Raw genomic sequence first — 27057 nt, 5'->3', positions numbered from 1 at the left:
GTATATAATTACGCAACATAACGTGTAAATTATGAAGATAGTGCAAAATATATTAAATTATTTTCCCACCAATTGCATTAAGGATCAAATTTTCTTGTATTGTTTTATTTTATTTCCAAGCTAATGTTAATTACCTGCTGAAGGTAACAGTACAGAACAAGTTTCAATTTAAAAAAGCAAGGAACTGTGCCATACGTGACTGTGGACCTCTTTATATTATATATTGCTGATCCAGTAATGTAGCTCGTTTCTTTACTTAAGTAATAGAAAATTGGTAAATGCGGTTTTAAAAATTGTGACCGACACAATAACAGGTATTCCAAATATAAGAATTTCAAGGCATGTAAAACTTCGTTGCAACCGCTCACCCGCTCGCGCAGCGCCATTAATTGAGGCCCTCAAAGAGAACTCCAAGAGGTGAGTGGTAAGCGCTGAGATACCAAGAGTGCCTCTTGAGTCACACGATTCTTCTTTCAAAGCGGAGAGTGCTGCAACGCAGCTTGTTTGTTGGAATGAAACTACCAGGCTTAAAAGCTTACGGGATGAGCCTCGTGATTGTCATCCACTACGCTGACTTCCTCTGACACTTGGAGAAGTTTTGTAAACATTTATGTTTACATTTGTCTAACCATGACGCTCCCATGAGGCAAAATGACAGCTATAGTCCGTAGGTTGTCGTGAATGTATTGTTTAGTGATTTGGGAAGTAACTTTGTATTCGTAATGAGTGGAGGCCTAGCAGTGTACCATGCAAGTACCTGTCGGGTGAGTCAACGATTGTTCGTTTGGTTATTTTGTTGTAATGATACTGACATTTTTTGCTGCCTTTATGTTGTGGAAATTTTTAAGAGCATACAGACATTCGAGAAACTAACTTAGTACTTCACATTTAGCTTCAGCTTAATATATGCGAGCTTTCTGCCATCGTAAAATAGACATTTACGTCGTTTCATATCTCCGCGACACCTCTCGCGTGTTCCAGTGCAATATTCTTCAAAACTGAAATTACAGAATTGCACTTTAACACAATAAATTCAATGATCCTAACCTACACCCGCCAATGCTGCGCGAATCGTTCTTTCAACTTTTGTGGCTAGGGTCTGGCCTGTTTGGTCTGCATCAAAGTTGAACATTTATTCAGTATCCATGTTATACATTATCATACTGCAATTATAACACCCGCTAAAGGAAGCTCTTATTCCTGGCCATGTCACTGATGGACCCATGTGTATTGTAGCTGGTTTCACTTCCCAACAATAATAGATGCTGTAGTCAAAAAATAGTGTGAAAATTATTTAAGCCGACAAACTCTGGGAGGTTGCACGGGTCATCAAAACAAATATTGTTCTCTGGTGTCATAATACCCTGTGAGCATTTCTTAAGCCGGCTGAGAGTGTAATTGCTCTCAGAACTCGTGTAATTGCGCATAATAAGAAACCAATCAGACGAATATAGGAAACGTCCTTCATGAGCAATTGTTAATCCATTTGGCTTACAGCATGTGCACTACCTGGAACCCAATGATTATCTACTCAGAGCACAGTTTTCGTAGTGGTACCTGGAACAGTGTCAGACCCATCCCACACTTCCGTCCTCTGTTGTGTTTACAGATGAGGCAATGTTCGGGCGTGATGGGGCCTTCAACATCCACAATTCGCGTATTTTGAGCGAGGTAATCCACATGCCGCATTTACTCGCACTCATCAAGTGCGGTTCGATGTGAACGTGTTGGATGGCATCGATTGCAATTGTTTAATTGAGTCATATCTCCTACCTAGGCTATTAAATCGCAGGAATTATTATAATTTCCTCGCCAGAGCATTGCCAGAGTTGCTGGGTGACGTGCCACTCGCTACAAAGCAGTAGCATGACGGGGCGCCGGCACATTTCAGTCGTCCTGTGCGTCGATTCTTGAACCGACAATTTCCAGAAAACTGGTTTGGCGGTTGTTGTCCTACACCATGGCCTACTCGAACGCCTGATTTGGCTGTTCTGGACATTTTTATGTGAGGAGAGATGTGCAGACTGGTTAACAAAACTGTTGTTGAATCGGAAGAGGATCCGGTTACCCGGATAGTAGCAGTAGCAGCAGCAGTAGGAATTGAGGACACTCCTGCAACCTTTGACCGTGTTAGACAGAATATGACCCACAAATGTAACCTCTGTCTGCAAGTCAACGGAATAATTTTTGAACCTGTAGTATAATTGACGTAACTGTGCTGTGTTAATGTTGTTGTGTCTTAGTAAAATAGAATTAAAATTTATTTGTTATTACCTTTTCTCGTCACAGGAAAAACCATTAGAGTTCGTTAGGTTAATTAATTTTCATCTAGAGAAAACTTTCTCTACCTGTTTAAAAAGTCCTTGCAGAAAAATATGGCATTAGAGAAAAATATTTGTTTCGTTGTCCCGTGCAGCCTCCCAGAGTTTTTCCGTTTAAATAATTTTCACCCTGTATACTCCAGTGTCAAACTATAAAAAACATTTATGTGTATACAGAAAAAAAGATACGATGCGTCTCCAAAGTACGGTCTTTGCTAATAGTCTAAGCAACTTCACGTGTGAATCTAACAGCATGTACGCATGTACGTAACAGAACAGACGTGCTCTCCGTTGTGTTATACGAGCCTAAAAAAATGTTTCAAATGGGTCTGAGCACTATGGGACTTAACATCTATGGTCATCAGTCCCCTAGAACTTAGAACTACTTAAACCTAACTAACCTAAGGACAGCACACAACACCCAGTCATCACGAGGCAGAGAAAATGCCTAAACCCGCCGGGAATCGAACCCGGGAACCCGTATACGAGCCTAATATCACCCTTTTACACTGGCGCTGATTAACGGCTGTAATGATGTTCGATGCGCACTGACGATCTATTGCCACTCAACGATACATCGGGAGTGTGGTACGGCCGCAGGTAGTGGCCACACTGCAGCGCTTACTCACATCTAGCGCGATATTTGAGGGTACACGACCTAGTGACCCTAGGAAGTCATAACCATTAGTTAGGAATAGTCGAGTAAATCCACTGGCCTCTATATAAAATAAAATCTGCTCGAACAGGCCATGAAAGCCCAACGGTACTGACCGGCCGCTGTGTCATCCTCAGCCCGCAGGCGTCACTGGATGCGGATACGGAAGGGCATGTGGTCAGCACACCGCTCTCCCGGCCGTATGTCAGTTTACGAGACCGGACTGGCCTCTATATAGAAATGGTGAAATGAATTCGACATGTCACTGTCTTACTTCTCTAATTGAACCAAATATAGTCTGCTGGTCTAAGTATGTATTAAAGTTGGCTTTTTGTTTTCACTGCCATTCACCAAATTGGGGGCAAACGTCAATGTTCCATATCATTCTATAAAAGTTAGGTAAATTGCCTACATTAGCTTACATTCCTCGATGAGACTTAAAAGCAGTATCGCTCTCAGTTCAGTGGAGGTCTCTCCTACCTCACTATTGACGAGACATCAAATAACAGGGAGCAACTGAGTTCATGTATTTCAGCTATATATGAAAATAGCTAGACGCTGTTTTCACGAGATTAATGAATACCGTATCGCATATCCAAAATCTAATTCGAAAGGTTCTGGTTTCCAATCCTAGACAATCCGCCCAGATTTAGATATTTTATAGTTTCCGTAGTTCACTAATTGGAAAACTGGAATGGATCTCTTGAAAGTAATACAGCCAATCTTTGTTCCACTGCTGTTGTTTCGAAACATCATCAAAGCGGCTTAAGAAAAACGTGGGACTCCATGACACTTACTGAACTCTAAGAGACCTTTTATAAATTACTTCCGGCCGCTGTGGCCGAGCGGTTCTAGACGCTTCAGTCTGGAACCCCGCGACCGCTACGGTCGTAGGTTCGAATCCTGCCTAGGATATGGATTTGTGTGATCTCCTTAGGTTAGTTACGTTTAAGTAATTCTAAGTTCTAGGGGACTGATGACCTCAGATGTTAAGTCTTATAATTCTCAGAGCCATCTGAACCATTTGAACCATAAATTACTTTCATAGAAGAACTGTTCAGCCTAGATCTGCAATGTACATTCTAAGAACACATCAGTTTGATGATATTTGTTCGGATGTCGTTAAAATTGCTGCTACCTCTGTGACGTGCAGAACCGCTCGGCCACTGCGGCCGGCTGTGACGTGCAGATTAATGCTACACTATAGTCTCTTCAGGCAAACGGCACGTGATTAAAATTGTGGAGCAGTCAAGGTTGCATTCTAACACATCTTGTTCGTCTTAAACACCTACCGTTTCATATGGCCAAGCGGTTAAAGGCGCTACAGTCTGGAACCGCGCGGTCGCTACGGTCGCAGGTTCGAATCCTGCCTCGGGCATGGATGTGTGTGATGTCCTTAGGTTAGTTAGGCTTAAGTAGTTCTAAGTTCTAGGGGACTGATGACCTTAGCAGTTAAGTCCCATAGTGCTCAGAGCCATTTGAACCATTTACCGTTTCATATATTGCACCCGAATAAACCATAAGCTTAAGACGAAAACGTCGCTATGTCTGACAGCTGAATCTATTCCAAAATTATCTGCAGTACAGGTAATAGATTAGATTAATCATAAGGATATTAATGAGGTGTTGCAAGTACAACACAAGTACGTTAACGCCCCTGAAAGCGTTGGTTATTTGCTACAGTTTAATGATACACTGTTACTGTTTTTGGTATTCCATCAGGACCAAAGTGTATACCGACAGGGCCCTGGCTCTTCAGATGAGAAACGATATCTCTTGGTCTAGCTGGTTTATCTTTGAATGTACCTGAATACCTGACCACAGATTTGACGATAACTGTAACACAGCAAACATACTCCACTTTATGTATGGTATGATTTCGGCGCCGTACACAGCGTGATATACGGAATTAAACACGTGGCCGTTGGGTACTAAATGTGAGTTATTAGACAGTAAGTTACATCTGTGATTTTGTTTCATTTTATGTTGGTGTAACATATTTTAATTTCCCACAGTTCTGATGATGCTCGAGTGTGACAAGCGAAACATGCCAATAACGGAAATCTATATGCGACTTGTTGCTGCTTCACAATTTTAATTCATTACGGCCGCTGTTCACCCTGCCGGCGATGCCTGCGCTTGCTCAAACAAGATTATATTTTAATTAACTACCTACGAGGGGCATTCAATAAGTAACGCCACAGTTTTTTTATCGACAAGTTTCGGTTGAAAAAATACGTAATATTTCGTGGGACATCGTGGATTATTCTCCCTCCAGCCCCTTTAATGAAGTTCCGATAGATGGCGTCTCTATACGTAGCCTTCAAAATGGCGTCTGTAACGGAAGTGCGTTCCAAGCAGAGAGCTCTCATTGAGTTTCTTTCGGCTGAAAACCAGAGATCGCAGAGTTCATACGCGGTTTGGAGAATGTCTACAGAGACCTGTCAATGTGAGTCGTTGCGAGAGGCATCTGTCATCATTCAAACAGTCATCATTCCAACAAGGTCACGCAAACCTGTCCAATCTCCAACGTGCCGGCTGGCCATGCACAGCTGTGACTCCTGCGCTGTTATGCGGACACTCTCATTCGAGGTGATCCTAGAATCAGAATCAAACACCTCGCTGCACAACTGGACGTCTCTTTTGGTAGTGCCGACACACTCATCTACCAATTGGGGTACCCAAAGATGTGCGCCCGCTGCCTTCTTCGCTGCCTGACGGAAAATTAGAAAGAGCAACGAAAGACCGTCTGTGCGGAATTGCTTGCGCGTTACGCGGCTGATCGTGACAATTTTCTGCCGAACATCATCACGTGCTATGAAATATGGTTCATAATTTCGAACCAGAAATAAAACTGCAAGCCGGCCGGAGTGGCCGAGCGGTTCTAGGCGCTACAGTCTGGAGCCGCGCGACCGCTACGGTCGCAGGTTCGAATCCTGCCTCGGGCATGGATGTGTGTGTTGTCCTTAGGTTAGTTAGGTTTAAGTAGTTCTAAGTTCTAGGGGACTGATGACTTCAGCAGTTAAGTCCCATAGCGCTCAGAGCCATTTGAACCATTTGAACCAAAACTGCAATCCATGGAATGACGCCACATCACCTGTCCTCCGAAGCAATAGTTGAAAACCGCGCCCTCAGGCTGTAAAGTCGTGGCGACCTTCTTCTGGGACACTGAAGGGGTTATTCTGTTTGACGTCCTCCCGCATGGTGCAACGATCAACTCGGAAGTGTAATGTGCTGCATCAAGAAATTGAAGAAACGACTTTAGCGTATTCGCTGTCACAAAAATGGAAACAAGCTTCTCATTCATGACAACGCAAGGCCTGACACAAGTCTGCACACCCGAAAGGAGCTCATAAAACATCACTCGACTGTTATTCCTCATCCACCCAAGAGCCCGGATCTCGCACCTTCCGATTTCGATCTGTTTGTCCCAATGAAGGATGCACTCCGAGGAAAGCAGTACGTGGATGACTGGATGACGGGGAGGTTATTGACGTAGCAAGACGTTGGCCCCGACATGTACTAGTAGAGTGGTACCAGGCGGGCATAAAGGCCCTCCTAGTAAGTTGGCGTGAGGCCGTCACATTGAACGGAGGCTTTGTTAAAAAATAGGGTTTTGTAGCCAAGAGAATATGAAATAGTACGGTGTACTGGAATCCCAAATAAATCCAGCTTGCTTACAGAAAAAAGTGTTGCATTAGTTTTAGATCTTTGGTGGATATAAGACAGAAAGGCATTACAAGGTTCTGTGTCATGGTTCCGTCTTTCGGAGCTACAAAGAAAATAAACATCAGCTTTTCGGGTGACTGTCAGTATGTTTCGGTCACTGTTGGGAACAAGATGACTTACACTGCTAATTGAATACATTGATTAAGAACATATTTAGAACTTTCTAATTGAAAGAGCTCTGAAGTAGAACAAGAAGAAGAAGAAGTGACATACCGCTAATATGTAAAATATTACAGCGAATGCGAATAAGTAAGTGGTTCACAAGCTTATGTCAGGTAAGCGGGTTCACTCGTACTCGTTCATCAAATACTAGCGATTTTCACATAAGTAATGGTCGTAGATATTATTGTCCATGAACAGTCGTGAAATGTTTACTGACAGAACTGCGCTGCAAGCGTTCAGCTTGCCATAAGCGAGCTGTATCCCAGATCATTCACAACCCTTCATTGTGTGTAAGGATATGATAATTCTCGGCTTTCCGACCTTTATGTAAATATGGATGCTCTTGCTACTATAAAAACATGCATCCGTGATTTGAAACCAATTTTTAATGAGAAAACTAAAAATCATGCAGATTCAATGTAAAGACGACAGTATTTTCATTGCATAGCATTGACATCTTGTAAAGAAATATTTGGTTTCATAATCTACGAATTGCCTAATGAGGTCTTCTCGACCGTTGTTGCAGCTGTATGTGATAGTTGCTTTTAAAAGTACATATTTGAAGATTCTGTGCCAAATACAAAAGGTGTTCAGAGAAGTGAACGAAAACAAGGAGCATTCCTTCAATCATTCATTCATCCATTCATTGAATTCAGATATCTCAAGAAACACTGAAAAGAAAGCGCTTAGAGACAATCGGAAGAAAGGTGGAATACGCGTATTATACTAAAAATAGAAATATCCTTACACAATATCTGTTATGTGATTTGCCACTATCAAATGGTAGGTCTTTTTACACCAACACCCAAATAGGTTTTGGTATTGTCCCTTCCATTGTCTCTTGGTAACCATCTACCTTCCAAGAACAGCTTCTCCCAATTTGAACTGCTTACCGGAGAAGCCAATGTAAATTTCTTGAACACTTTTAACAAGTTTGTGAGAATAATAGTTAGCCCGAAGCAAGTATTATTGTTGCATTAACTAACAGAAAATGGTGCGTACAGCCATCTGGTCAACCAAGAATGGCGTTTTATTTCTTGCTGCGGCCGTTGTTTTGGAGCTGCTCTGGAGTACCCTCTCCTTCAGTGATAGCTTGCAAATTTCGCCCCTTTCAATTCTAATATGTGGACGTCGTCCAGGGCTGTCGACCTTTCTGACTAACACTGAGCCGGCCTCTGTGGCCGAGCAGTTCTAGGCACTTCAGTCTGGGACCGCGCGACCGCTACGGTCGCAGGTTCGAATCCTGCCTCGGGCATGGATGTGTGTAATGTCCTTAGGTTAGGTTAGGTTTAAGTAGTTCTAAGTTCTAGGAGACTGATGACTTCAGATGTCAAGTCCCATAGTGCTCAGAGCCATTTGAACTAACGCTGATATTTTACACACTATAGCTCATCTTGATGCCGGTCGGAGTGGTCGTGCGGTTCTAGGCACTACAGGTTGGAGCCGAGCGACCGATACGGTCGCAGGTTCGAATCCTGCCTCGGGCATTGATGTGTGTGATGTCCTTAAGTTAGTTAGGTTTAATTAGTTCTAAGTTCTAGGCGACTGATGACCTCAGAAGTTAAGTCGCATAGTGCTCAGAGCCATTTGAACCATTTGAACTCATCTTGATTTCCTTGCTTTCAAAGAAAACTGGAGAGAACGTCAACCTTTGTATCAAATTGATAATTTGTTTTTCTTTTACCCACACAGGATTCAGTACATTATGTGCTACTCTCCTGTTCACACGTTTATTTTGTGTAAATAATTTCTGTGACATGATAAGGGAAATAAGAGCTAGTACTGAGGCGTTCAGACAGCCGTTTTTCCCTCGCGCGATCCGTGAATGGAACAGAGGGAGGGAATATGACTTTGGGGCGAATTGTGCCCTCCGCCACACACCGCCTGGTGGCTAGCGGAGTATATATGTAGATGTAGATGTAGATGATAACTTACGGAGATCTCATCAATTCGACTTAAAGTTATTTCTATATAAACTGAGGTGATGATTTGACGTTAATTCATATTAATTTATAATACGCATTTATTTATGCTGTATCAAAAATTAGACCTACGGTACTATTTTGGAAATTGAGACAGTTACACCATTATACTCTGAAGAGCCAAAGAAACTGTTACACCTTCCTAATGACAACTAGGGCCCTCGCGAGCATATAGAAGTGCCGCAACGTGACGTGATATGGACTCGACTAATGTCTGAAGTAGTGCCGGAGGGAACTGACACCATGAATCTTGCAGGGCTGTCGATAAATCCGTAAGAATATGAGGGGGTGGAGATTCTTCTGAACAGCACGTCGCAAGGCATACCAGATATGCTCAATAATGTTCATGTCTGGGGAGCCTGGTGGCCAGCGGAGGTGTTTTAACTCAGAAGAGTGTTCCTGGAGCCACTATGTAGCAATTCTGGACGTGTGGGCTGTCGCATTGTCCTGCTGGAATTGCCCAATTCCGCCGGATTGCACAGTGGACATGAATTGCTGCAGGTGATCAGACAGGACGCTTACGTACGTGTCACCTGTCGGAGTCGTATGTAGACGTATCAGGGGTCCCATATCACTTCAACTGCACACTCCCCACACCATTACAGAGCCTCCAGCAGCTTGAACAGTCCCCTGCTGACATACAGGGTCCATGGATTCATGAGGTTGTCTCCATAGCCGTACACGTCCATCCACTCAACACAATTTGAAACAAGACTCTTCCGACCAGGCAACATATTTCCTGTCATCAACAGTCCAATCTCGGTGTTGACAGGTCTAGGTGATGCGTAAAGCTTTGTGCCGTGCATTAATCAAGGGTACACGAGTGGGGCTTAGGCTTCGAAAGCCCATATCGATAATGTTTCGTTGAATGGTTCGCACGCTGACACTTGCTGATGGCCCAGAATTGAAATCTGCAGCAATTTGCGTAAGGATTTGCACTTCTGTCACGTTGAACGATTCTCTTCAGTCGCCGTTGGTCTCGTTCTTGCAGGATTTTTTTCCGGCAGCAGCGATGTGGGAGATTTGATGTTTTACCGGATTCCTGATATTAAACGTACACTCGTTAAACGGTCGTACGGAAAAATCCCCACCTCATTGGTGCTTCGGAGATGCTGTGTCCCATCGCTCGTGCACCGATTATAATACCACTTTCAAACTCACTTAACTCTTGATAACCTGCCTGTTTACATATCTCTGTAATTGAATACGCATGCCTGTATCAGTTTCTTTGGAGCTTCAGTGTATTTACGTCACATAACTCTATCACTTATTTTGTTGTGATAGTGACATTCGTATTTTTACACCTTGTCGTCGGTAAAAAAACATGAGTTTTCTCTTCTATCTCAGTTTAAAAACTTGACACAACCTGCCTCCATAGCCGATGTCGCATATGCATGCTTGTATGATGGCACACGACTCGAAGGTAGGCTGCTTGAATGTTGCTGGTGGAATAAGATTTCTGCGCCAGTATTTGGCTTGCAAGAAGATGAGAGATGATGGTGTATATATCCTGATCACCAGCCATTTCGCCACTGTTTTGGATTAGATTCCAAATCTCTCCTTATTGTCCTACTGAGTGGGGACATGAGACTTTGCCAGATGGGACCGTTTAGCCCGGCGCCCCCCTTGATGGTATTCGATGATGATGATGATTGGTTTGTGGAGCGCTCAACTGCTCGGTTATCAGCCCCCGTACAAATCCCTAACCCTTGCTCAATCCAAACTCGCCACTTTCATGAATGGTGATGAAATAATGAGGACAACACAAACACCCAGTCATCTCGAGGCAGGTGAATATCCCTGACCCCACCGGGAATCGAACCCGGAACCCCGTGCTCGGGAAGCGAGAACGCGACCGCCGGACCACGAGCTGCGGACATGGTATTCGAGTGGGTAGACTGTGTTCCTGCATCGGGTTTCACCCTCTCCTTTCTTTCATCATCATACAACATTATACAGACATTCATTGCTGTCAGCTACAGTCAGCAAATGCATTTAAGAAACAACTCTCAAACGTCCCATGGATAGGTGCCATATTTGCCGAGGAAGAAAACCCATACCGACTGGGCAACTGAACAACCACTTGGGTTCACACACATTACAGTGTCAAATGAAACTTTCTTTTTTTCTGCGGAACTTACAGCTGTCTCATCAGCTGCAGTTTCCCGTCGAAGAATTCATCAAATTCTCAAAGCAATTAGGCTGTAAACCATGTGTTCGGCTGCGAGTGTGTATCACTTTCGGTATTAAAGAGCCGAGAACGTATGTGGCTAATTCAGTAACTTCAGTGTTGAACCACATATGAAGGGAGTAGTGCACTCTTTACAGATGAATTCCACATCAGGCCTCAGAATGGTTCTAGTCTCTCACTCGGCCGGAGGCAGTGGCTCTGTGCATTATGGGACTTAACTTCTGAGGTCATCAGTCCCCTAGGACTTATAACTACTGAAACCTAACTAACCTAAGGACATCACACACATCCATGCCCGAGGCAGGATTTGAACCTGCGACCGTAGCGGTCGCACGGTTCCAGACTGTAGCGCCTAGAACCGCTCGGCCACCCCGGCCGGCCCCCGGAGGCAGTGATAGCCAGTAAAACTACAAGAACATCAGGGAAAGAATCCATTTGGTCTTGGTAGGACATAGGAGAAGCATCAGGGTGGATGGAAATGCGGAGCTTAACGTCTACCCATGTGGTCGATATAATACACAAAATACGCAGAGGTAAAAAGATGAAGTACTGCAGTTACACTCTTCTTCCTCCTGTTCTTTTTTTTCCTCTTCTTCTCTTTTTTCTTTTTCTTTGCCTGTTTCCCCGTTTCTCTACAAGGTCGGCATTGTTATATGGGTTTTCGCAATGCTAGTGGCAGTTAGTGACTGGGTATCCTTCCTGACGCCACTATTTCCCCGGTACGGAATCTGTGTACTCCATCCGTCAGAGTCTAGAGAAAATCTCATTCTCAAATTTGAGATAGTTTCCAAACTGTCAGTGCAGCGTGACGTGGGTAGCGGCTCGGTTCTTACTTTGTTGGTAGTGAGAAACTGCCTGAAAACTACATGCAGACTGGCCAGCTCACCACGCCTCGTCGATAATCCGCGAGATGGATTCGACTGAGGGCAGGTCCGTGTCCCCGAATCTTGGAAGTGGCACGTTAACGCGCTCGGTTATTGGAGAGGGTGTAATGAAGTTACATTGCCTGTCAAAAACATTCATAAGGAGAGAAGGAAACAAAATGAAAGTCACAGATTGAGAGGGTATCAGATTTTATTTCAGTGACTACAACATCGATTCAAATTTACAAAGAACTTTGCAGTGTGAGCCCATTTATAAGTATGACGCTGCAACCCACTGACTTGGGTACATGAACAGAGTCCTTGTATCATCTCTTGAAGCAAGCTGACCCTCAGCTATTACAGCTAGTCCCTGGTATCGTTTTTACTGGCACAAGGACGGAGTTAACGCCCGACCGTTTACCACAGTCCCACAAGATCTGGTTACCTTGGTTGCCACGGGAGTACCTCAACATCACCCAGACAGCTCACAGACAACACATGTCATGTGTGGACTAACACTGTTCTGTCGAAAAATGGCCCCACGGTACTGTCGCATGAGGTGTAACACATGGGCACACAGGATCTCTGTGACGTACCATTTTGTTGCCAGAGTTCGCTTCATCACTACCACCCATGATCTGAAGTCATGATGAAGCTACGAGTAACAGCGCTGTACCTCTCTAAAACATTGTAAAAATGGGACCTCTTCGCAGATCGCTGCCATTCTCGCCAACGATGGTCATCCAGGGTAACGGAGAGTTGCGATTCATCGATGAACACAGTGCGATGTCAGCAGTCTAGAACTCCCGGTCACGGCACAACTCCAAACACAGCCGTTTGTGTTGTGGTGTAAGTGGTACTTTACACGTGGGACAGCAGTTTTCCAGTTCAGTTGATGCTAGTATCCGACTTGGCTGACACAAGATGTTACAGTCAGTCTAGTAGTTGTTCTCGAATCGCAGATGCAGATGTGAAGTGTTTACAATGTGCTTGGTACACAACATGGGGATCCTCCTTTGCAGTGGTCGGACATGGTCGACCAGTACCTTGACGACGACTATGTTTGTCCAACAATGGGCAGTTGTCACATCCGAATGTAACACAATCTGGATACTGCACGACTCGATCGGCCCACCCAATGGAGACTCACAGTGAGGCCAATTCAAACACTGTTGGGTGCTGATAACGGTGACTCACACGAGTACGCAGTATCTATGTGCCCTTCACAGTGAACACTAAACATCTGACGCTGTCCACGCCCCTTATAAACCCTACCAGGCCTCGCAGCAACACAAAATTCGAACAACACTAATTAATTCAGATGGCCATTCTATCTGTCACATGTATGCTATGTTATGCTATGTACAGAGAGAATATCGTAGCTGGCGTTGTTGCAGAGGGCGAGGCCGGCAACTGGGGAGCGTGGAGCGCATGGTCAGCCTGCTCCGCGACGTGCGCCGGATCGCGCAACCGCTACCGTATCTGCGACAACCCGCCGCCCAGATACGGCGCCAAGTTCTGCCAGGTAAGCCAACATCTCATTCCTCGTCATCTCACTCTTCAACAGTTTAGTTAGGGACACCTCCTTAGTGGCGTGTCACCACTTCACAAGATACTGTGCATGAAATGTTGGGGTGTAACACATCATCGCAACCAAGTTGTGGGTTCGTCCTCTTGGCTTTTAGGGAGATGAGGGTCAGCATTCTTCATCCGGAGGATTTGGGCTTTGTGCAGCCCAGATCTGAGGGATATGTCTTTCCCTTATCTGCCAAAAGTGGCTTTTGGCCTTAGGACCCTGATGGCAGTTGTTTTCGAGAAGCAGCTCTTTGCAGAGCACAGCTATTAGTGGGAGGAGCAAACGAACACTGATAATTTGCCGAGTCGGCCAATTGGCCACCAGCCCTCCAACGTCTCGGGCCCTCTTGATCTTACAAGTGTTTCATATTCTTGAGTTTCAGAGTTAGTGATCCGCAGCAGTCGCCAAAGTTATTCCGCCAATGCAAAAAGCGCGCAGAAAGCTAATAAGGATTTAAAAATGTGTTCTCGTGTGTGGGAGGAGAACTCTGATCCGTTTTCCAGTTACTAGTAGCTGTTGTGGCGGCTCAGTGAGTGTGGACATGATCGGTAAGCAGAGGTCATGTATCAAAGGGTGGAGACACTATCCAGTTGAAAGAGATGGTCTTGCCGAGGCCTAATTGAAGGCATCACACCCAGATTAGCCACATCATTATGACCACCGACTTACTGTTAATATAGACCGTCCAGGCGATAGTAGCGTCACCTGGCGAGTAATGGCTACTAGTCAGACATACGCATGGCGCATGCACTATCGTCCGCAGCTCGTGGTCGTGCCGTAGCGTTCTCGCTTCCCGCTCCCGGGTTCTCGGGTTCGATTCCCGGCGGGGTCAGGGATTTTCTCTGCCTCGTGATGACTGGGTGTTGTGTGATGTCCTTAGGTTAGTTAGGTTTAAGTAGTTCTAAGTTCTAGGGGACTGATGACCATAGAGGTTAAGTCCCATAGTGCTCAGAGCCATTTGAACCATGCACTATATATGAGCGAGCTGTCAGTGTAGAGTGGGGAAGGCGCGCGATATGACCGAGGGCAGATTGTGATGGCCCGGAGGCTCTGCATGAGCATTTCTGAAACTGTAAGACTTGTCGGGTGTTCGAGGAGTGCTGTGGTGAGCGTATTCAACACGTGGCGAAACTAAGGTGAAACCGTCCAGACATCGTGGGATTAGCCGGCCACTCTTCATTACACATGTCGGATGTCATAGGCTGGGCTGACTGGTGATGCAGGACAGGCGGTGAACTGTGGCGGAACTAACATCAGACGTTAATCCTGGGCGGAATACAAGTATATCTGAACAAACAGTGCAACGAACACTCCCAACGATGGGCCTAAACTGCCGACGACCCATGTACGTGCCAATGTTAACACCACGGCATCGTCAACTACGACTGAAATGGGCACGTGACCATCGGCAATGGACGTTTGTGCTGTGGTAGAGCGTTGTATCGTCTGATAAATTCTTATACCTTCTTCATCGAGCCGATAGTAGTGCTCGAATCCGTCGTCTTCTGCACTGCGGGATGGAGAGAAGCTTGCGGCGGCTCCATTATGCTCTGTGAAACATTCACGTGGGCACCCATGTGTCCAGTGGAGCTCGTGTAAGGCACCATGACAGCCAAGCAGTATCTTGCACTGGATGCAGACCACGTACGCCCCTTCATGACGATCATGTTTCCTGATGGCAGTGGCATTTCTAACAAGATAACGCGGCATGTCATATGGCCAAGAGTGTGATGGAGTGGTTCTAAGAACACATTGGCAAGTTTCAAATGATGTGCTAAAGTTGTTACTCTTCGTTGTAGATTTGGATATCACCGTCTTTCCTTAGGATGGTAGGTAGAATTTCCATTCATATGTAAATTGACAGATTTTTACACCAAGGAGCGGTGCCCCTACTGATTTATATAATTTGTGACGAATAATGCTCCTATCACACTCCATTTGGCACTCCCAAAGTTAGTTTTACGTCTGAAGATCTCACTGCACTAAGAATGACATGCTGTGTTCTGCTTGTTAGAAACTCTTCCATCCAGTCACAAAACTGGTCTGGTATTCTGTATGTTCGTATTTTGTTCATAAGGCGGCAGTGTGGAATTGTATCGAGCGCCTTCCGGAAATCAAAGAACACGGCGTAACCTGGGAGTCTGTATCTATTGCTTTCTGGGTCTCATGGACGAATAGAGCTAGACGGGTTTCTCCCGATCGTTATTTCCGGAGCCCATGTTGATTCCTACAAAGCTAATTTTCGGTCTCCAGAAATACCGTAATACGCGAGCGCAAAACATGTTCCAAAGTTCTTCAACAGACCGACTTCAGAGCCATAGGCCTGTAGTTTCTTGTGCCTGTACGACGACCTTTCTTGAAAACGGAAATGACATGCGCTTTTTCCAATCATTAGGAACTCTTCGCCCCTCCAGCGACCTACGGTACTCTTTTGCTAGAAGAGGAGTTAGTTCTTTCGCGTGCTCTATTTAAAATCAGGCTGGTATCTCGTTAGATCCAGTGGCCTTTCCTCTGTCGAGCGATTGTAGTTGCTTTTCTATCTCATTGTCTCCTATTTCGAGATTTGTAATTTTGACGTTCGTGTGGTGATTTTAGGGAGAAAAGTGAAACAGTGATGCAGTCATCAAAACTCTTGAACAAATCTTCTACACTCTTCTTGTCTTTAAACGGCGATAATGCCAACATTTCATCCATAAATACTTCACTTTCAATGTCAAAAAATCTTACAAAAGCTAGTGTTATTCATCAACAACAATGTCACATGATTCGTCAAGGTTAATGGTTTAGCATGGTGTCTTCTGTAAAAGTTCAACAAACTGTTATTATTGTTGGCGATAATGCCAACATTTCATCCATAAATACTTCACTTTCAATGTCAAAAAATCTTACAAAAGCTAGTGTTATTCATCAACAACAATGTCACATGATTCGTCAAGGTTAATGGTTTAGCATGGTGTCTTCTGTAAAAGTTCAACAAACTGTTATTATTGTTGGCAGCCAAAGTTTCTGTTCTTCCTGTACTGCTTCTTGCAGACAATGGAGTAACGTGAATAACAGTGATAATACCCTTATTCTCTTCAGAAATTGCCTACTTGTAACATACAGTCTTTCACTATCTCAGAACCTGAAAATGGCTTCTGGCTCTTATAAAGCTTCCAGCAAACATGCAGTGCTGCTCCTGCTGATTTTTCTTACACCGGACTGTGCCTTTTTTTTTTTTTTTTTTTTTTTTTTTTTTTTTTTTTTTTTTTTTTTTTTTTTGTGAAACGTGATATATGCCTGACGTTTATCTTGGCGCGCTTCACTGCCAGGGGGAGCGTTTTTATGGAACTACGCATGAGTTGTTTCGTAGTGTCGCTTTAAACCAGCACACTTAACAACGACCGTTTTGTTGCACATTTGGCAAACTGGAACGGCCTTAGCCCTATCAGGCAGAGCAAAATAATATTATTCGGTCCACTCAGATACTTTCTATTTTCACTGTTAGCTATACGCTTTTTAGGAACGTATTGATTGATGCAAGAAAATTTATTAGCAGGCGTCAATAAAAGACACAAACTAAATAACGTTCACATCGCATAGGATCGCGACGACGAACGTCGGACAGCTACCACCAGCATCACAACACACACTTTCGTCATACAAAGGGTGAACACAATTGGTAGAGGGAAAAGCTGTGAGGTTTCTGTGCTAGATATGTTTCAACATTGCTGACGCTGAAATAAAACAAAAATGAATAAACTTAACTACAGTCTCCGTGAGCCTCAAAGCGGATGTTCAAGAATGCGAACGCGGATGCTTACTAGAATTAAGTTTATTTATTTTTCACTTTATTTCATCGTCAGTAATGTTGAATTCCCTCCGTGTAGAAATCTGTTCGAGTATGCTTTGACTGCTCTCTGCCAGATGTGAGTCAGCTCTAAACCAACATAATCCTGACTAGTCACCGGACGGCCTCCTGGATGTTAGTACAGGGCAGAGTTACGAGTCCCCTCTAAAAATTCTTGTACCTGCGGCTCAGTCACGCTATTATCAGGGTGGCAGAACATAATGGCAAGTACAAAGAAAGACAACTTGTCTCTTGAATGGAAATTGAATGAGAAATTCATGTTTCAAAGTATTTCTTAGCGGTCTTCAGCCTTCTGCAGTCTGGATAGGGACCGCTGTCCACCGATTTCCGATCGTTGCCCTTGTCACACTACCTAATCGAAAGTATCCGGACACCCCTATGTTATGTAGAATTGTCCTCTAGATGTCACATGACGCGATCCTGAGAGTATAAAATGGAGCGGGGTATGTTGCGACGTTGGCAGAGAAGCAGTAACAGCACTAAGAGTCGATCAAGAAGCTTAGTGACTTCGATGCAGACTAGTCATTGGATGTCACCTGACTAACAAATCCATCAGGGATTTTTCAACTCTTGTAAAGCTGCCCAGGTCGACTGTTGATAATGAGACTGTGAACTGGAAACGCGAAGAAAAGGACCACAGTTAAACTAAGACCTGGCAAACCTCATGTACCGACGGAGAGGGACTGTCGAGCATTGTGGAAAATGGTTGTAAAATATCGCATGAAATCCGTGAAACTACTCACTCGTGATTTCCAAAATGCTACCAACAGTCCAGCTAGCACAATGACTGTGCGTAGGGAGTTAAATACAATGGGGTATAATGGTCGAGCCGCTGCTCATAAGGTACACGTTTCTATAGATAGTGCTACGCTGCCCTTGAGGTGGTGTAAAGAGCGACGCCAGTGGACAGTGGATGACTAGAAAGGAGTGTTTTGGAGTGTTGAATCACATTATACCCTGTGATAATTCGATGGAAGAGTTTGGTTTTGACAATTGTCTGGATAACTTTACTTGCCATCGCGTGTAATGCCAACAGTGATGGTCGGAAGAGTTGGTATTACGGTATGGGGGTATTTTTCGTGGTTAAGGTGTAGTCCTCTCATTGCCCTTAAGAGAACGCTAAGTGCGGAATGATATTAACACATTTTACAGCCTCCTGAATGCTTACAAAAAAAAGGGCTCTGAGCACTATGGGACTCAACTGCTCAGGTCATAAGTGCTCTAGAACTTAGAACTACTTAAACCTAACTAGCCTAAGGACATCACACACATCCATGCCCGAGGCAGGATTCGAACCCACAACCGTAGCGGTCTCGCGGTTCCAGACTGTAGCGCCTAGAACCGCTCGGCCACTCCGGCCGGCGAATGCTTACACTTCGGAGATGATGATCATTTGTATCACCATGGCAATGCATCGTGTCATAAAGCAGCATCTCTGAGGCAATGGTTTGTGAATAATTACATTCTTGAAATGGACTGACCTAAGCAGTCCCGATGTTAACTCAGTGGAAATTAGGACACTTGACTTCACTCCAGACCCCAGCGTCCAAAGTGACTAGCTTATCTGGTTTCAGCTTCTTTGGAAGAATAGACTACTATTCCTCCACAAACATTCCGACTCGTCATTGGAAGTGCTCCCAGCAGACTTCAAACCGCCACAAAGGCGAATGGTCCAACAATAGGTGTTCGGGCGCTTTTGATCAGACAATGTATGTACTAATGTTTCGAACTGAAACTAAAGTAACAACAATAAACATGAATAATTGATTGTTGTAGTAGTAAACTGTACGACGAATATGCTGTGGCATGTTATTGTAATTAAGTCTCTGAACTCTGTTCAGGAGTCTAGTTCAAATTCGCGTTTGATCTTCCCGTTTTGCACTCAGTTCCTTTAAATCAGAGATAGCTGCCGCGCTGGAGAGAGACAGAGAGATAGAGAGAAACAGACAGACAGAGAGAGAGATAGGGGCTAGGGGGAGGCGCTTCTGTTGTTACAAAGAATGGAATAGTTCAGCTTGTTACGTGACTGGTGTGTCGTCTGACATACTGGTAAGATTGTGGTAAGTTCTTATGGGACCAAACTGCTGAGATCATCGGTCCCTAGACTTGCACACTACTTAATCTAACTTATGCTAAGGATAACACACACGCTCATGCCCGGTGGAGGACTCGAAACTCCGCCGGGGGAGCCGCGCGAACCGTGGCAAGGCGCCCCAGACGTACGGGTCGTCGAGCGCAAGAGTAAAAGATCCGACAATAGAAGTTTTCAAGTGATGATAGGTCGTATGAACTAGAAGGACGTGCTCGTTATGGTTGCATAGAAGCATACAAAGCGGCGCTTCGCGCCTGTCAACAGTAAAAGAAAGGAGGACCAACGTCGAACCCCCTGTCGACGACGGCTTCATGAGAGACGAAATACAAGCTTGGATAACGGAAGGATGAGGAAGAGATTCGGCCATTTTTTTTAAAGAGACTTTCCTGGCATTGGCCTTAAGAAAATTAGTGAAACTGCAGAAAACCTACGTCTGGGTGGTCGTATCGGGATTTTTACCATCGTCCTCCGGAATGCGAGTCCACTTTCGTGTAAACATGGTAGCGATCCGTTAAGTAAAAGAGATATTCTGATATTGAAGGTATTCCTCTGGAATGTAGTAGGGCCTCTGCTACGTCTGCTATAGTCTCTCATACCCTCTCAATATCTCTCCTGAATGGTGTCACAACGGTTTTAGGAGGTGCTTGTGAGACCCCTAGACCACATGGCCGTAACTCTGCAGAGCACTTTGAGACACCATCGAACAAGACGTGCGCTTCTCGGAGCCAGTCTCCGTGATCTGTGGGCAGCAGCTGTTGCTCACAGAATAGTGTGGCTCCTCAACACTCTGGGTATTTCATGTTATTCCTGCAACAACGCATGACCGCCGTCATCAGGATGACATATTACTAGGTAGTTGAAGAATGAGATTTTCACTCTGCAGCGGAGTGTGCGCTGATATGAAACTTCCTGGCAGATTAAAACTGTGTGCCCGACCGAGACTCGAACTCGGGACCTTTGCCTTTCGCGGGCAAGTGCTCTACCAACTGAGCTACCGAAGCACGACTCACGTCCGGTACTCACAGCTTTACTTCTGCCAGTACCTCGTCTCCTACATTCCAAACTTTACAGAAGCTCTCCTGCGAACCATGCAGAACTAGCACTCCTGAAAGAAAGGATATTGCGGAGACATGGCTTAGCCACAGCCTGGGGGATGTTTCCAGAAATTCTGGTTAACATCCCCCAGGCTGTGGCTAAGCCATGTCTCCGCAATATCCTTTCTTTCAGGAGTGCTAGTTCTGCATGGTTCGCAGGAGAGCTTCTGTAAAGTTTGGAATGTAGGAGACGAGGTACTGGCAGAAGTAAAGCTGTGAGTACCGGACGTGAGTCGTGCTTCGGTAGCTCAGTTGGTAGAGCACTTGCCCGCGAAAGGCAAAGGTCCCGAGTTCGAGTCTCGGTCGGGCACACAGTTTTAATCTGCCAGGAAGTTTCATACTAGGTAGTTATCTCCACTTTGGCTGCCTATCAGCGGTAGTTAACATCTTTACCCTAGTACTAAATTCTCCCTACGAGTCGGGAACACTGGAACACCAGTAGTCAACACAGCGTTTGAGGTGGCCAACTGGACCTGGATAACGCGCTTAAGATGCTCTTGGAAAATCTATTTCTAACCTACACTAGTACTTCTCAATCTGTTCACATTCCGAGTGTAATTTCGGAGGAAAAAAATGTATTTAAGCCCTAAGAAGCTCCTCGCTGCATCACACATTGTCATATTTCATGTATTGCTACTCAGGATAATCACATTCATCATTCACCCTATTGTTACATTTCCTAGGACAAAAATCTTTTATCTGTAACTGTGTGTTTTTTATTTTATTTATTTATTTATTTACTTATTGTTCCGTGGGACCAAATTAAGGAGAAATCTCCATGGTCATGGAACGAGCCAATACATGAAATTATAACACGATAGTAGAAACAGATAAAATGAAATATAAGAAACATATTCAGGCGACAAGTCGTAAGTTTAAATAAAGAAAATCAACAATGTAACACTGGAATTTGCTTAATTTTTTACCTCTTCCAGGAGATCCTCGACAGAATAGAAGGAGTGAGCCATGAGGAAACTCTTCAGTTTAGACTTAAAAGAGTTTGGGCTACTGCTAAGATTTTTGAGTTCTTGTGGTAACTTATTGAAAATGGATGCAGCAGAATACTGCACTCCTTTCTGCACAAGAGTCAAGGAAGTGCATTCCACATGCAGATTTGATTTCTGCCTAGTATTAACTGAGTGAAAGCTGCTAACTCTCGGGGATAAGCTAATATTGCTAACAACAAACGATATTAAAGAAAATATATACTGTGAGGGCAATGTCAGAATTCCCAGACTATTGAATAGGGGTCGACAAGAGGTCCTCGAACTTACACCACATATAGCTCGAACAACCCGTTTTTGAGCCAAAAACACCCTTTTTGAATCAGAAGAATTAACCCAAAAGATAATACCGTACAACATAAGCGTGTGAAAATATGCGAAGTAGACTACTTTTCGTGTTGAACTGTCACTTATTTCAGATACTGTTCTAATGGTTAATAAAGCAGCATTTAGTTTCTGAACAAGATCCTGAACACGGGCATTCCACGACAGCTTACTATCTATCCGAACGCCTAGGAACTTGAACTGTTCCGTCTCGCTTATAATATGCCCATTCCGTCTGATCAAAATACCGGTTCTTGTCGAATTGTGAGTTAGAAACTGTAAAAACCGAGTCTTACTGTGATTTAGCATCAAATTATTTTCCACAAGCCACGAACTTACTTCACGAACTACATTACTTCATACTGTTTCAATATTACACACAAGATCCTTCACTACGGAGCTGGTGTTATCTGCATTTATTATTCATATCCTATTACATATTTAGCTCTTTATTCGCACGAAGTAGTGGCCGCTATCGACAGGGGATCTCAGGTTGATTTCGTATTTCTGGATTTCCGGAAAGCTTTTGACACTGTTCCTCACAAGCGACTTCTAATCAAGCTGCGGGCCTATGAGGTATCGTCTCAGTTGTGCGACTGGATTCGTGATTTCCTGTCAGGAAGGTCGCAGTTCGTAGTAATAGACGGCAAATCATCGAGTAAAACTGAAGTGATTTCAGGTGTTCCCCAGGCAAGCGTCCTGGGACCTCTGCTGTTCCTTATCTATATAAATGACCTGGGTGACAATGTGAGCAGTTCTCTTAGGTTGTTCGCAGATGATGCTGTAATTTACCGTCTAGTAAGGTCATCCGAAGACCAGTTTCAGTTGCAAAGCGATTTAGAAAAGATTGCTATATGGTGTGGCAGGTGGCAGTTGACGCTAAATAACGAAAAGTGTGAGATGATCCACATGAGTTCCAAAAGAAATCCGTTGGAATTCGATTACTCGATAAATAGAACAATTCTTAAGGCTGTCAATTCAACTAAGTACCTGGGTGTTAAAATTATAAACAACTTCAGTTGGAAAGGCCACATAGATAATATTGTGGGGAAGGCGAGCCAAAGGTTGCGTTTCATTGGCAAGACACTTAGAAGATGCAACAAGTCCACTAAAGAGACAGCTTACACTACACTCGTTCGTCCTCTGTTGGAATATTTCTGCGCGGTGTGAGATCCTTACCAGGTGGGATTGACGGAGGACATCGAAAGGGTGCAAAAAAGGGCAGCTCGTTTTGTATTATCACGTAGTAGGGGAGAGAGTGTGGCAGATATGATACGCGAGTTGGGATGGAAATCATTAAAGCAAAGGCGTTTTTCGTCGCGGCGAGGTCTATTTACGAAATTTCAGTCACCAACTTTCTCTTCCGAATGCGAAAATATTTTGTTGAGCCCAACCTACATAGGTAGGAATGATCATCAAAATAAGAGATATCAGAGCTCCAACAGAGAGGTTTAGGTGTTCGTTTTTCCCGCACGCTGTTCGGGAGTGGAATGGTAGAGAGATAGTACGATTGTGCTTCGATGAACTCTCTGCCAAGCACTTACATGTGAATTGCAGAGTAGTCATGTAGATGTAGATGTAGATTGGAAGCAATTTCTAAGTTTCACCAAAGATTCAGCAGATAATTTTAGCGATTTCTTAGGACGTTGGTGATGGTGCGCTTTGCGCAGGGCCGCGGCTACGAGTCGGAGTCGTGCGGCGCGGAGGACTGCGCGGACGGCGCGCTGGAGCCGGGCCCGGGCTGCCGCTGCGGCGGCTGCCAGCTGCGCGTGCGCGACGGCGCCACCGCCAGACTCGCCGCCTCCTCCACCAGCTGCCCTGGCCGCAGCCTCTGGCTGCTGCAGGTACTGCCTACATCCAGCTTCAACAAAATCTACTCGCGAGCAGTTGCCCCGATAAAACTACCCACATTCTACTGTACGCTACGTACTGACTGCCCGAGACCTACTTACACTACTGGCCATTAAAATTGCTACACCACGAAGATGACGTGCTACAGACGCGAAATTTAACCGACAGGAAGAAGATGCTGTGATACGCAAATGATTAGCTTTTCAGAGCATTCACACAAGGTTGGCGCTGGTGGCGACACCTACAACGTGCTGACATGAGGAAAGTTTCCAACCGATTTCTCACACACAAACAGCAGCTGACCGGTGTTGCCTGGTGAAACGTTGTTGTGTAAGGAGGAGATATGGGTACCATCCCGTTTCCGACTTTGATAAAGGTCGGAGTGTAGCCTATCGCGATTGCGGTTTATCGTATCGCGACATTGCTGCTCGCGTTGGTCGAGATCCAATGACTGTTAGTGGGTGGGTTCAGGAGCGTAATACGGAACGCCGTGCTGGATCCCAACGGCCTCGTATCACTAGCAGTCGAGATGACAGGCATCTTCTCCGCATGGCTGTAACGGATCGTTCAGCCACGTCTCGATCCCTGAGTCAACAGGTGGGGACGTTTGCAAGACAACAACCATCTGCTCGAACAGTTCGACGACGTTTGCAGCAGCATGGACCACCAGCTAGGAGGCCGTGGCTGCGGTTACCCTTGACGCTGCATCACAGACAGAAGCGCCTGCGATGGTGTACTCAACGACGAACCTGGGTGCACGAATGGCGAAACGTCATTTTGCGGATGAATCCAGGTTCTATTTACAGCATCGTGAAGGTCGCATCCGTGTTCAGCGACATCAAGGTGAACGCACATTAGAAGCGTGTATTCGTCATCGCCATACTGGCGTATCACCCGTCGTGATGGTATAGGGTGCCACTGGTTACACGTCTCGGTCGCCTCTTTTTCGCATTGACGGCAGTTTCAACAGTTGACGTTACATTTCAGATGTGTTACGACCCGTGGCTCTACCCTTTATTCGATCCCTGCGAAACCTTACATTTCAGCAGGATACTGGACGACCGCATGTCGCAGGTCCTGTACGAGCCTTTCTGGACACAGAAAATGTTCTACTGCTGCCCTGGCAGGCACATTCTCCAGATCTCTCACCAACTGAAAACGTCTAGTCAATGGTGGCCGAGTAAATGTCTCATCACAATACGCCAATAACTACTCTTGATGAACTGTGGTATCGTGTTGAAGCTGCATGAGCGGCTGTACCTGTACAAGCCATCCAAGCTCTGTTTGGCTCAATGCCCAGGCGTATCAAGGCCGTTATTACGGCCAGAGGTGGTTGTTCTGGGTGCTGAGTTCTCAGGATCTAAACACCCACTGCACGGTCCGTTACAGTCGTGCGGATAAGATGCCTGTAATCTCGACTGCTAGTGATTCGAGACAGTTGGGATCCAGCACGGCGTTCCGTATTACGCTCCTGAACCCACCGATTCCATATTCTGCTAACAGTCATTGGATCTCGACCAACGCGAGCAGCAATGTCGCGATACGATAAACCGCAATCGCGATAGGCTACAATCCGACCTTTATCAAAGTCGGAAACGTAATGGTACACATTTCTCCTCCTTACACAAGGCATCACAACAACGTCTCACCAGGCAACGCCGGTCAACTGCTGTTTGTGTATGAGGAATCGGTTGGAAACTTTCCTCGTGTCAGCACGTTGTTGGTGTCGCCACCGTCGCCAAGCTTGTGTGAATGCTCTGAAAAGCTAATCATTTGCATATCACATCATCTCTTCCCTGTCGGTAAAATTTCGCGTCTGTAGCACGTCATCTTCGTGGTGTAGCAATTATAATGACCAGTAGTGTATATGATAGAGGCCACCTAATTTGAAAAGGTGCAGTACGAATGGATGAGTAGGCAGCCATTTAAAACGTTGTAGGGGAGTCTCTTTCGAGTTCAAAAACAGAACAGTTTGATACTTGTGGTACCACTCCCTATTTGCGTAAGTGTAGACTTGACTTTGAATTGTCGAACTGCGTGAAGGTGAAGCTGAGCGACTGCCCGCAGGCGGACGACGGCTGGGTGCTGAAGCTGACGTTCGAGCACGTGGTGCTGCCGTGCGGCTCGCACTGGCTCAAGGTGCGCGACGGCGACTCGCTGTCGGCGACGCTGCTGGCGCAGCTGAGTGGCCGCCCGCACGTGCCGCTCACCGTCATCTCGGAGGGGCCCTTCCTGCTCATCGAGTTCTTCTCCGACGTGCCGCTCGCCGTGCTGGGCTGCAGCGGCAGCTTCGTCGCTCGCGCCACTCCCCTCTGTAAGTACGTCTCTCAGCTGCGCCTGCGACATCTGTTTGCTATAACAACAAAATCAAAAATGCACGCTAGCGATTTAATCGTAAAAAGTCCAAATTACTCATTTAGGTCGACTCTCCACCATAAAGACTTTCCATTACACCAACCCTCACAGTGCGTACCTGACAATTGCCTTCTCCAACCGAAACATCTAATCAACTGCAGTTATGGACTGTGCGGCTGGTCCCGGCGGAGGTTCGAGGCATCCCTCGGGCTTGGGTGTGTGTGTTTGTCGTTAGGATAATGTAGGTTAAGTGGTGTTTAAGCTTAGGGACTTATGACCTTAGCAGACCCGCCGGGTTAGCCGACAGCGCTAATGCGTTGCTTCCTGGACTCGGGTAGGCGCGCCAGCCCCGGATCGAATCCGCCCGGCGGCTTAACGACGGAGACTGGTGTGCCGGCCAGCCTGGATGTGGTTTTTAGGCGGTTTTCCACATCCCACTAGGTGAATACCGGGCTGTTTCCCACGTTCCGTCTCAGTTACACGGCTCGCAGACATCTGAACACATTTGCACTATTCCATGGATTACACCAGACACAGACAGTTGGGGTACACTAATTCCGTCCGTCCCGGGGGTACAGTTTGGCGGCAGGAAGGGTATCTGGCCAACCCTTAAATTAACCTTGCCAATTCCGATTAACCATGCCGACCCTGCGTCATTGCGGTAAACAGACAGAATCAAAAGAAAGAAAGAAAGAACTGACGACCTTAGCAGTTAAGTCTCATAAGATTTCACACACATTTGAACATTTTTTTATAACAGAAGCTATTCCATTATACATATCATTCCTGTGGATCATGGGGCATACCAGGAGTGCCAGGAATGCGGAAGAAAACGGACTGCCACAGAACGCAGTAACTAATAGAATAAAAAATGGCTCTGAGCACTATGGGACTTAACATCTATGGTCATCAGTCCCCTAGAACTTAGAACTACTTAAACCTAACTAACCTAAGGACATCACACAACACCCAGTCATCCCGAGGCAGAGAAAATCCCTGACCCCGCCG

The 27057-nt window shown here is 45.3% G+C and overlaps 1 protein-coding gene across 1 annotated transcript in view; it reads left to right on the top strand.

Annotated features, from left to right (window-relative positions):
- The window catches only part of LOC126470696 (thrombospondin type-1 domain-containing protein 1-like), a gene marked incomplete at both ends in the record, with an annotated part of 365133 nt that overhangs the window by 281614 nt on the left and 56462 nt on the right, over window positions 1-27057 (top strand). Inside the window, 3 exons of the mRNA XM_050098697.1 lie at window positions 13301-13428; window positions 23514-23687; window positions 25762-26008. Of these exons, the coding sequence (XP_049954654.1) occupies window positions 13301-13428; window positions 23514-23687; window positions 25762-26008 (549 nt within the window). The remainder of the gene's footprint in view (window positions 1-13300; window positions 13429-23513; window positions 23688-25761; window positions 26009-27057) is intronic.

The sequence above is a fragment of the Schistocerca serialis genome, chromosome 3, assembly GCF_023864345.2.
Source record: "Schistocerca serialis cubense isolate TAMUIC-IGC-003099 chromosome 3, iqSchSeri2.2, whole genome shotgun sequence".
Lineage (NCBI taxonomy): Eukaryota > Metazoa > Arthropoda > Insecta > Orthoptera > Acrididae > Schistocerca > Schistocerca serialis.
The sequence above is the reverse complement of the archived record's forward strand: the minus strand, read 5'-3'. Positions and strand labels throughout refer to the sequence as shown.